This window comes from Arachis hypogaea, chromosome 6 (assembly GCF_003086295.3).
Source record: "Arachis hypogaea cultivar Tifrunner chromosome 6, arahy.Tifrunner.gnm2.J5K5, whole genome shotgun sequence".
Lineage (NCBI taxonomy): Eukaryota > Viridiplantae > Streptophyta > Magnoliopsida > Fabales > Fabaceae > Arachis > Arachis hypogaea.
In genome coordinates this window covers 17,323,073-17,335,924 of record NC_092041.1, presented here as the reverse complement: position 1 = coordinate 17,335,924, position 12,852 = coordinate 17,323,073, and the positions used below count along the sequence as shown (strand labels likewise).

Genomic DNA, 12,852 nt, shown 5'->3' with positions numbered 1-12,852 from the left:
AAAACAAAATATTAGATAAGATTTTGAGAAAATTAATTTGGGTTAATATAGTGGTTAATTTACTAGTTCGTTTAAATAAGTGTTAGAAATTTGAATTCGTATTTATTTTTTGTTTGTTGGGTTGATAGATACTATAGAAAAAAATAAAAAAAAATATATTTTTTTTAAAAAATATCGAGTAGAATTAAAAAAAAAGCAATAATTGACTAATAATTAAAAAAAAGTAATAATTGATTAATAAATAAATCCGATCAAAATAGGATGAAAGAGTAAGAAGAATAATTATGTCAAGCATTTTAATTTTTTATGTCCATGTAAGTATTGCAATTTACGGATTGAATCATTGAAAGACTAAGAAAAATGAATTGTGTCCAATGTTATAATTTTTTACGATATATAAATCTATATTGCAATTTTAGAAATTTATTTGATATTTTTTCTTCAATAATTTATAAATTTTTCATAAACATTTTTTTTAAAGACTTAATATGTATTCTTCTAAAAATTATAGATTTGTCATAATTCTATAATGTTCTTAATCATTACTTGAAATAACAATTCAGTCTTCATTAAATATAGTATTTAATTTTTAATTTTCGTGGGACTTTTTGAATTTTTTATTAAAGTCTCTATTCAAAATTAATGGATTTTGTTTCTAAGTAAGGTTAACTAATTACGTGTCAAAAAATTATTTCAAGAGACAAAATATTTGTTGTTATGTTAACAATATGTTGTAGTAAAGTAAGATACGTAAACTTTTGAAAAAAATTTTATATGACCCTTCAATCCTTAACTAATTATAAACATAAATACATAAATTTATAATAAATTATAAAATATGACCGATAACCATAATTTTTAACAATATATTGCTGTTGGTTGGTAGCGACTTCAGTTTTTTGTTCTTTCTTCTCCATATTTTTCTTTACAAAATCTTTATGCGAGCTTAGTAAAATCTACCTCATCAAGTTCAATTTAACTTTTAATTTATTATTCTTTATGATCTCCAATACAGATTTCATATCTCAATTCTTATAATATCCATCTATTAAGGTTGTGAACATGATCTTGTCATGTTTTAAATTTTTTTCACTCATTTTATTTACAAGTTTCTTTTAAATTACGAATCTTATAAAGGCTATCGATCAGCGCATTATATGTGATCAAGTTTGGTCTAATGTCCTAATTGATCATTACTTAAAAGTTTTTCAAAGGCAAATCAAATTTTTATATTTGTATTGTCCATCAATCAAAGTAATAAAAATATCTTTGCAATTTAAGAAGAAGTGAAAACTGAGACTACTACCAACTAAGATTAATAATTAATAAAATAGTAGGTATAATAACTTATTAAAATTTAAGATATTTATCTTACTTTGTAGTTCATTATAAATTTAAATGTCTATATTTATAATTAGTTAAAAATTTAAATGTCTCATAAAATTTTTTACAGGATTTATTTGTGCTACTTCATTGTAGGGTATTATTACTAACACGACAAGAAAATGTTGTCTTTGATTTTTAGACATATAATTTTTTAGACATATAATCAATTAATGTTATATGTAAGTAAGATTTATTTATGGTGCATGCTATGGTGCCTATATATATTTATCTAACTTATTAAAATAGATAAAATTTAATAATTAAATTAAAAAATATAAAAATAAATTATTTTTTAATATTTAAAACTTACCATAAAAGATAACTTCAGCAATTTCGACACCAAAGTTACAGCCACTAGAGAATTGGCCTTTATTAATATTTGAAGGAAGAGTTTAATAGAGGAGTCACAAAGTCTGACAAAATTAATGAGTAAAAGTTGCAATCATTCTCCAATCAATGAGAAACGGATTGTTATTTTGAACCATGGATAGGAGCCGAGATGGGGTCTTCCTCTAAAATTTTTTATAACCTAATTTTTTTTTTCTTATTGTTGGCAACTAGGACATGCCACTTATCAGTCACCTGTTTGGGGTTCGCATGATGATGACTGTGAGACAGTGAGAGACTGAAGAGGCATTTAATAACTCACACATAAAAAATATAGAGATTAGAGAAGAAACAGATTTGTTTCTGAAATTTTGTATTTGCTGTAAGAAAAGAAGGGAAGGAACAAGTAATCATGGGTTCGGGTCACTTTGGAAGAAATGGCAGTGGCGAAGCTGGTCCTAGTGGCACCATCCCCCCAACCTCTGCCTGCTCAGCCGGAGATGATGCGCGCCGCCGAGAAGGACGAGCAGTATGCCTCTTTCGTCTATGAAGTTTTACTTAATATATCATAGTATAGGTACGAGGGTTGCTGTTGCTTATCAAAATGAGGTTTGTTTATTTCTATATTTCTGTAAAGGTTTTGTGATTTTTGAGAGTATTTGCTGATCAAAACTGCATAATGTAAGAAGTACTCTTATGTTCAAAGTATGACAAACAAGTACACTTCAATTTGCATAATGTGGTGTGATGCTTTTGTGGAGGGTACTGTACTGAGTCAATGGCCATTTTCTATGTGGATCATTAAAGGAAGGGATGCATGCAACTCTTTTTACACTGAAGATATTGGATGAGGAAGTTTATTGTGGCAACACTTAATTGGATGTCGGTTTTAAAAGTTCTTTTACATTGACAGTGCGGAGAAGCAGGACTTGATTGAGTAGTGCTTATTAGGGTGTGTTGTTTTGCAGACAAAATCTTTTTAGGGGAAATGTTTTACTATGTTCTCACAACAGGGTTCAGGGCAGCAGACGCTTGGGGAGGAGTACTGTGACACCACTCAGGTTTCACTATATTTCATCTTCATTTTTTATGCTTACTTTTAATATATTTTTTTCCCTTAATGTGACTTTTCCACCAAGTATGTGGCTCTCTTACTGTCTTACATACAGATCACAATAGTTTTATTTTATAAAGAGAAAGGGGGCAGCACTTTTATTAAAATCTGGCCAGCACTTAACTAGCAAAAGAAAAGTGAGTAATCCCAAACCATTGGATGAAATCTCACACCATTAAAAACACCAATGATGGCTAACTGATGGCTACAAATCACAAAACTTGCTGGCCCTTAGCACTCCTCCTTTATAAGTTCTATTTGGATGCAATGTCATTCTAATACTTTCATATCCTAATAATAAGTGATAGTCATATCATCAGAAAATAATTTAGTCTTTTAAGAACTACATCAATTAAGTCATATACAATGGAAATATGATTTATTTATAGTGTAAATTACTTTAACAGTGGATTGAAATTAAACACTTTTTGCATTCTATTTTATTATTATAACATATTTGGTTCAGATTGGAAGAGAATTTAGAATATCATTATGTGTTGGAGGACCATGACTTTAGGCATAGGCAGACACCTAGTTCGAAATTGAAAATGTCTTTGTGGTGCATTCTTTTTATGCTAATGTTTTATTGGCTTGGAAGTAATATTTCTTCCCCTTCTTTTTGTTTGTTTGTTTTGGGGCTGAGCTTTATAGCTGTTTTGGTGAACTTCCCGCTATTCTGAATTTGGAGAAGTTGTTGATTGTTTTTCTTTTTACGGTTGCTGGCGCTTATGGGCTGCCTCCTACCCCTGCAAGGCGCACTATTTTCATTGTATACCAGACAGCTATTCCTTATATAGCAGATCATATTAGGTTGGTTATTGCCTGTTTCTCCTAAATTTGGATTAACTCATCGAGTTCTTTGATTATTCACCATGAAAGAGCCATCTGTGTGTCAAGTTTTGTGATGACTTGATTGTTTATTTGACAGTTCATGAATTGCTTCCCGTGGCATTGCCCTTGCTGATTCAGAGTTTGCTGAGAGTTATGGCGAAAGTGCTATCAGGAGCCGTAGTTCACAGGACTCTGCAGTTAGTCCTTCAACATCAGGACAATATAGTACAACTCTTTCAAGATTGAAGCAAAAACTGAGTGGTTTTTGGTTGCATGTGGTTCAGCGATGGCCTGTGGTATATTTATCATCAATAATTTTTGTAAAACTGTTACAGTTATATACTGTTCTACTATTTGTTCTCCCTTCAAAATTGTATGAGAAGTCAGAACTCACAATTTAAATTATACTTGGCTGATCCTTGTATGAAACCCGATTATTTTCTTCTTTTGTTGGAGCTGTATGTTTGCTTAAGCTTACAAAGTTTGAACTGGCTTTGTCTAAAAGAATATTTTGCTTTTGCTGAATAAAGTTTTTATACCCTGCCACCAGATGCTCCCTTTTGTGCGTGAGTTGATACACTGGTTCTTTGTGCTAATCTAATGCTGTTCTACTTTGAAGGTGATCCTTTTGCTTGATAGGCTCATTGAGGTGATAAACTTTCCAGAAGTAACTTCTCTACATGCATTCCATTTTCCCCCATTGTTTGCAGGCCTTTATTATCATATATCTAAGCGTGCTTCAGGCATTCGTTATCTCTTCATTGGAAAACCATCAAATCAAAGACCCAGGTATTAGCATTTTGAAATTCCAAATTTTGTACAAATGTGTTGGCAATGGAGGATTTGCTCTCAAAATTCTCCATAATATCTTTTCCTACTGTTTTAGCTTTTTATTTAGACTTTTTTTTTTGGATTGATGGAAAGTGATGCAATGGTATTGTATTGGATGAAGTCCATTCCATCCATACTCCCCCCACCCCCCTCTCTCTCTCCTAAGAATTTTTAACAGCAATGAGATTGGATGCAATGGACTGAGGGCGTATAATGTAAAACCTAATGTTCCTTTTAATTCCATTGAATTTCTAAGCAATAGGATGAAAGTTCCATGTTGATCTTTAGACAGTGGACCAGAACATTTGTTTTATATTTTTTTACATTCTACTCCATATCATTCGATCAATAATTCTTGGGTTAGGTGACCTCCTGAAATTGCTTTGTAAAAGGTCTATATGCACATTATAATTATTATTGTTCTTCCTGATATGCTTCCTTACCAAGAATAAATATGGCCTTTAGTACAGTCTGTGATGACCTTTGTCTCGTTCCACAATCCTAAGCTTATCTATTATTTCCTATCAATCATTGTAGTAAGCAAAGTATGTTTCTTCCATAGAGGATTTATTTTGAGCACCTGTCTTTTCTTTGATTTCACTTTGGTGCAGATACCAAATACTAGGAGTATTTCTACTGATTCAACTTTGTGTAATAGCTGCAGAAGGGCTGCGCCGAAGAAGTTTATCTTCAGTTGCTGGCTCAGTTCATCAGGCATCTTTTGCATCCCAACAGAGATCAGCAGGTCATAGTTTTTTCCTTGATTAATTTTTCCTTTGATTTTTCATTCATTTTTTTTTCTTCTCTTCTTAATTTCCATTTCTACTGATATTCTTATGCGTTACAACAATTTTTTGCTATTTCAATTTATTGCAATTTCTGTCCAAAAATTAAAAGAACTTTTGTTATTAAAAGGACATGGTTTGCCTGTTCTGAATGAAGAAGGTAATCTGGCATCTCTAGATACTGATGAAGGAGGTTGGGTCTCCAATTCTTCATCTTCTGAGGTACAAATGTCACATCAAGTCATCCTATATTCCTTGCATCTACTGGTTTTGTTCAAACCTTGAATATGTACAATAAGATTAACGTGGTTGTAATGCAGGCAATGATGGTTTGTTACTTTTGTGCATCCTATTTTGGTTTAATATTGTTAATAAGCAGAAAGCCTATTTTCTATTAAGAAAGATATGATCTACCACAGTCAACTTAATAAGAAATAGAGCATATTATATTGACCTTCTGTGATTTGGAAATAAAAAATTCTATATGTACATAAAAATTCAATCACCAAATCAACCAACATGTATTTGTGTATAAATGCATGTGTTGTTTCACACACTTTTAATGTGTATTTTATGTTCCAATATGTATTTCAGGTGGCTGATTTTTGGCGTATACATAACATGATTGGAGTGAAATTCATCATGATTTCCCTCTATATTCACATTACATTTATCTCTAAATCCTTTTATGGGAGATTAGCATTATGTTCACATTGACAGAACAGAAGGGTACCTACCATTACTTAAATCCTAGTAGAGATCAATGTATTTTTAGATATAGTAGAGTGGGGTTGAATTTGACCAAATTTCAAGTGAGGTGAGGGTAATTTGTCCTAATCAGTATCAATTGTATTTTGATAAATCCTCATCTGTTTTGCAGTATGGGACTAGCAAATGCACTCTTTGCCTAAGTAATCATCAACATCCAACAGCTACATCCTGTGGCCATGTATTTTGCTGGTATTGTGTCGTCCTGCATTATTTATTCTCCTCACATGCCCCCATTTCTGTTTGTTGAACCTCCTCTTTGTTTTGATGTGATCTCATGTAGGAACAATGAAAAGCCAGAATGTCCTCTTTGCCGCATCTCAATAACACATTCAGGTCTAGTTTGTGTGTGTCATTCAGACTTCAGAGTATCCATTTCTTCATCTGCAATCTCTTGTATAAAAGAGAGGATATATCATGAAAGGTAACATTTTCCTTGTCTTGGATCTTGCAAGGATTTTATTTATTTATATGTTTATAATGATGTCATTACAAGGGATATTTGGATGTTCGTAGAGTATGTTTATGTTTAATTAAGGGAAACATTTACAACCACTAAATTTATGTGGTTTTTGTATAATTATTAAACGTTAAATGAAAATATACGGTGGTTTATTATTATTAATTTATTTTCTCAAGTATAACCTCTTTCTTCCTAGGATAGACTCAAATCATGATAGATATTGCTTTCGTTTGAACTAGAGCGTTAATTTAAACTAGTGGATAATTATAACAAGCATATATAGAATTAACATGTTAAGTTTTTAAGATGAGTGTGAAACGTTAGAAAACATCCTCTCTCAGTTTTGTTCCACATTACCACAAAAGAATTAGATGATAGATTATAGAAGAAGAAAAATAATGGCACGCAAGGTAGGGAAGAGACAGAATTTGTTTTACTCCAATAATAATGAGGAGGGTTAGAAAGAAAGTATGATTGCTCAAATGCCCATATTGATTCCCTTGCGGTTCACATGGTTTGTATAAGAAACAACAAAATTGGAATAGGCTTTGCATGGAGCCATTGCAATCCAAAATGATCGTTGTGTTGTGCTTTTAGATAATCTTGTTATAAAACAAAAAGAAACTCGAGTTTTAATGAATGATCATATCTTTCAAATTTCAATCAAGGATTGATTCTCAAATTAGGAATTTTTCCCTTTAACCTACAAAGTAGCTACCATGAAACGACATCATTGTTGTCAGCATTCATTATTATCAAAGTTTCAAACACAAAAAGGGTCCTTTAATAGCTCTTAGAAAACTTGATCCTTAAAGTGTGGTCAACAAAGAATAATATTTACCATTTTCAAAGACAATTCAATCATTCATTTCTATCCAAAAAAAAAGCATTCATTAAAAAAATAAAAAACGCTTACATGTTCATAACATGCTCAAGAAAGTCAAGAGTTCTTAAGAATTGACAATGCCAATTTTACAGACGACTTTAAATTTCATCATTGACCCTCATTCTCATTCTAACTAAACGGCTAATTAACCAACTATCCCAAAGTTGGAGAAAGAAAAAAAGAAGAAAAATCCCTGCTTATCCCCACTTAAGATATGTACATTACAGCAGAATCTAAAATCAATAATAGGTTTTGATAAATTGAATTATAGAGTTCATGCGTTTGCAGATTGTGTTGATAATTTAGGGTGGTTGTGCTCCCCTTCATAGGTAACTATTAGCATTGAAGGCTCTTCCAAGCACCTCTCAACATGCTTCCTAGCAGGGCACCCTCTCATGCTGCTGCACTTATAATACCCCCTGAAATAAACATAAATTACAATAAATTTCCTGTAACATAACAACTTCCATTTCACAGGAAGGAGTATGTTGCACTTTCGAAAAAGTTCACGAGGTTAATCTATATATTGTGAGTAACCAGATACAAGAATGGTTCAAAAAAGTTGACAGTAAAGAACACCAGGACTATTTGAATCACTCAAGTCTGTAATATTCTGATTTACCTGTCCTGAGTAGTTCTAAGAACAAATTACAAAAGGTAGAGGTATGCAGGGCCCAATCGAATTGAAGTATAACTACCACTGAATATTCAAAAATACTATAGGCCGGTATGTCATACTAATTGGTACTTAACTAGTAGCACAGAATGCAAATCAAATTTCACAAGAATAATTAAGACTAATTAAAGAATGCAGAAAGTTTCAATATTTGAATCAATCAAATGAATCAAATATTTGAAGAAACCTGGGGTGTGGAGACCCCTTGATGGGCTTCTGCCCGTACTTCCTCCACGAATAATCATCAGGAGGGATATCTGCAAGTTTGTTGCTGATGGCAGGCACCTTGATTGATCTCTTCACTCTATGTTTCCTGTGGAGAATGATGCAAATGGTAATGTCAAAATGAAACTTAAATCTTTGGAGGGACATATTCAAAAATGCTGAATAAGGGAATCTAAACCTCTTCTTTGAGCAATGGCATTTGCCACCGCTCGCCTCGTCGCCTCTAGCAGAACATTTTCTCTTGTGCTGTTGGGAATTCTGATCAGAAGAGCGCGCAGCTCCGATTAGATGGAAGGCGCTTCCTTCCATGTTCGCCACGCTCCCATCTATGCTAAGGGAAGAAATAAAAGACCTAGTAGACGACATTGTTGGTGTGCAGCTAGAGCTATTATCAAAATTCAGATTTATGACACTGTTGTTGTTGCTGCTGCAGTTATTGCTATTGTTAATGTTGTTCCTTCTGTACATAATTTCGGCTTGATGTTTCATTTGTTGCTGCTGCTGCTGATGATGCAGCAGCAATGCCCTTTGTTGTTGCTGCTGCTGCTGAAGAATATGATAGTGTGTTGATGAGAGTTGTTGAGCAAGTTGAAGAGGACTCTTCCCATTCCCATTGCCATTGGAGCTCAATTCGAAGGCCGGTTTCGCAGCCAGAGTTAGCGCTTTCCCTACTGTTAAACCCAGTTCCTGAGCTGAATTATCATGAAAATCAGCCTGAGGAAATTTCAAGTACTTAGATTGATGATTTTTTCTTATGCAAACTGGGCTATCCAAGAGGATGCTTTGAGAAAATGGTACTTGAAGCTTCTTATGCTTCCTAACTCTTGCATGACCCAAACTACTACTAAGCAAGGAAACAACTTTCTTGAACTTCATCACAGCTTCACCAGTTTCTACCATTAAATTCCTATAATGAACTTGATCCTGAGGCTGAGACAACACTGTTAAAACTCTATGGCAGCTCTCAACAGCAGCTCTGTTAGCTTCTTCAACTTCCTCCATCTTTAGCCTCTATCTAAAAGGTGAACAACAACAGCAACAGAAGAAGAAGACCTAACCTAACCCCTCAAAGTTCCTCTGAGGGGCAGAAAAACTAAGGCAAGACACAGCAGAATACTAAAACAGCCTCATTTATCTACACACTTGGCCACATGTGGCAGATTAAGATTGAGGTAACTCATTCGAGAAGAGGCTACTCATGATTAAAGTTTCAAAATTTCAGAATCAAAAGGGACCTTGAGTCAGAGTGAGAGCCAATATGGATAAAAGGAAAAAAAGACTTTACTGGGAAGAGAAAATGAGCAGCCCAATTTTCCAGAGACTGAAGAGGAGAAAAAGGGCCACAAAGCACGGACCTTGATGGACTTGGTGCTGTCAAACCCTAGATTCCTCTACCATGAAGTGAAGGGGTTTCTGTTCTGAGATTGAAAGGTGTGAAAGAAAGAAAGGACTTTGGCTCATTTCTGAGAATTCACCGTAAGAGAACAAAGCTTCCAACTTCAAAAACTATTATTAAACTACTTAGCAACAAGGAACATAAAATATTATTTATTATCGAGTTCTAGAAAAAAAAATGTAAAAAAACAGTATTTTGAGAAAGAGGGGAAAGAGGAATTTAAATAAGCAAAGAAAGATAGAAGAGGAGGGGAAGGAGGAGAGGGAGAAGGAGCAGAGCAATGGTTGAGAAATGAAAGTGCAGTCTCTATCACAGATTTGAAGTGTGGGACCCACAGGAAGACCTTTGTTAGCAGTATTCTTTTTTTTTTTTTTTCCTTTTGCTTCTCCCAATTAATTTCAGCTTTAATAATGTTTTTTTCTTTCTTTTTCTTATGAGTCGCCGTTAATACTAGCATGCCAAATAGTATTATTTGGAGCTTCAGTTTTACTCTTGTTCCACTTAGACTAAAGAGTGTCCCCACATGACATCTCAAATCTCAATTTGCTTATAATGCCTTTTTGTTGTTTTTGTAATTATAGTTTTCAGTTTTGGACTTATCTTCTATGCCAACTTGCTCAGTTGCTCCTCACTGCCTTTTACCCTCACATTCACTCCTCACTCCAAACCCAAAAATAGTATTAATTATTTAGAATTGTGTAGACTAATTTTATATATGTATTTAATTATATAATATTATACTAATAAAAATAAATATTTTTTATATTAATTACCTGAATAATTATTAAAAAAATCGATATAATGGTGTAGTTGAACTCAATTATTTAATTATTTAGCTTAGCTAATTATTTAGTCTTGTACAACCCTTTTTTATACAATCATTATACAATGAGTTAATGACCCAAATGTATATCTATTATATAAATAAGATCTCTCAAAACTTTCACTATTGTACAATGATGATATAAAATGAATTATTATTATCATCATTGTAATTTTACTAATTAATTTATAAACATGAATTTTTTAAGTTTGGAGAAAAAAATGACATACACATAGACATTTTAGTTTCTTTTTTAATAGAAAAGTAACATACAACTAGAGTAAAAATTGAATATTAAAACAAGGGCAAATTACTTATTTAAATCAAGGGGATGAAAAAATTACATGAATCAGCCAAATAAAAAATTAGTTTATAAATCAACCAATTTATATTTTTATATAGTTTGAATTATCATAATTCAAATTTTTTTTTCATGTAATTCGAGTCATACTGATTCGAATTACCTACACACGCATATACTCACTAATTCGAATCAACCTGATTTGAATTACACACACTAATTCGAATTAGGTGATTCGAATTACACACATACGTGCACATAGTAATTCGAATTGGACAGATTTGAATTACTCAATGTGAAAAAATTATTAAAAAAATTAAAAACATATATTTCTCGAGTAATCATTTAAAAAATTTATTTAAAAATAATTTTAAAAATTAAAAAATATATATTTTATTTCATACATTAAAAAGAAGCTAACAAAATATTTAATTACGAGATTTCTTTAAAATATTAATGAGATATCAATTCGAATTCCATAAGTCACAAAAAAAATCGAATTACATACAATACTCTTTTGCCTATTTTTAGTAGCTCATGAATATTTTTTAATAAATTTTTTTAATAAATTTATTTAAATTATACTACAAAAAATATTTTATTCTATGCAAAATAATTTTTAAAAAATGTTAGGAGTATTATAAAAATTTATAATTTTCTAATGACTTAGATAAATACATGCATGTACTCAAATTTTAAATAAAATACTCTATATAGTCAATAATAATTTGGAAATTAAAAAAATTATTTTATTACATACAAAACAATTAAAAATATATTTTATTCTATACAAAAAAATTAAAAAATATATTTTATTCCATACAAAATAATTTTAAAAAATGGCTTAAAAAATGTTATGAGTACTATAAAAATTTGTAATATTCTAGTGATTTAAGTAAATACATGATAAAAATATATTTTCTTTAATTTTTAAATTATGATTGACTATGTAGAGTATTTCTTTAATGTTCTAAGTCATTAGGACATTACAAATTTTTATAGTACTCCTAACATCTTTTAAGCCATTTTTTTTAAAATTATTTTGTATAGAATAAAATATTTTTTTGTGGTATAATTTAAATATTTTTTGTGGTATAATTTAAAAAAATTTATTAAAAAATATTCATAAACTATTAAAAATGGGCAAAAGAGTATTGTATGGAATTCGAATTGATAGCTCATTAATATTTTAAAAAAATTTCGTAATTACATATTTTGTTAGCTTTTTTTAAATGTATGAAATAAATATATATTTTTTTAATTTTTAAATTATTAATTTTTTAAATAAATTTTTTAATAAATTTTTTTAAATTATTACTCGAGAAATATATGTTTTTAAATTTTTTAATAATTTTTTTACATTGAATAATTTGAATCTGCTCAATTCGAATTACTATGTGCACGTATGTGTGTAATTCGAATCACCCTGATTCGAATTAGTGAGTGTGTGCATGTGTAGGTAATTCGAACTAGTATGATTCGAATTACATGGAAAAGAAGTTCAAATTATGATGATTCGAACTATATAAAAATTAAACTAGTTGATTCATGAACCAATTTTTTATTTGACGGATTCATATAATTTTTTTATGCCCTTTTGCTTAATTAAGTTATTTGCCCTTAAAACAATCTTTTTGTCTCTATTAACTTATAATAAAAGAGAATGGTGTTTGCAAAACCTCAATATCTAAGATTATTATTAAGGTTGGTGATTTAATGGGCTCTTTTTTAAGAGGAAAAAGTTCAAGAGTTAATAATTTTAATTTACATTAGTATTTTCAGTTATTAGTCTAATATTATATTTTTAGTCAATATTTTAAATATTGTAACTTAATTGCAAGTCAAGAGAATAATTGTGTTGATTTTGTAGTATCGCTATTTTTAAAATATCTTATACTAATTCATCATTTTCATATTATGTGAGATATTTTAATTGCATAATTAATTAGGAATCAATATTTTTAGTAGGATTACGGTATAGGCTTAATTCTTGGCTAAGAGGATAAAATACATGTCATTAATATACAATGATCAAGTTAA

The 12,852-nt window shown here is 30.8% G+C and overlaps 1 protein-coding gene and 1 pseudogene across 1 annotated transcript; one reads left to right on the top strand and one right to left on the bottom strand.

Moving 5' to 3' along the window:
* Positions 1-2,002: 2,002 nt before the first annotated feature.
* On the top strand, positions 2,003-6,667 carry LOC112696301 (peroxisome biogenesis factor 10-like; annotated as a pseudogene).
* A 706-nt stretch (positions 6,668-7,373) lies between these two features.
* On the bottom strand, positions 7,374-10,123 carry LOC112696300 (probable WRKY transcription factor 21). Its single transcript, XM_025749021.3, has 3 exons — positions 8,471-10,123; positions 8,255-8,380; positions 7,374-7,810 (listed from the first exon to the last, which is right to left on the bottom strand). Exons 1-3 carry the CDS (start codon positions 9,292-9,294, stop codon positions 7,666-7,668), a joined length of 1,095 nt encoding a protein of 364 aa, XP_025604806.1. The 5' UTR covers positions 9,295-10,123; the 3' UTR covers positions 7,374-7,665.
* Positions 10,124-12,852: the final 2,729 nt, after the last annotated feature.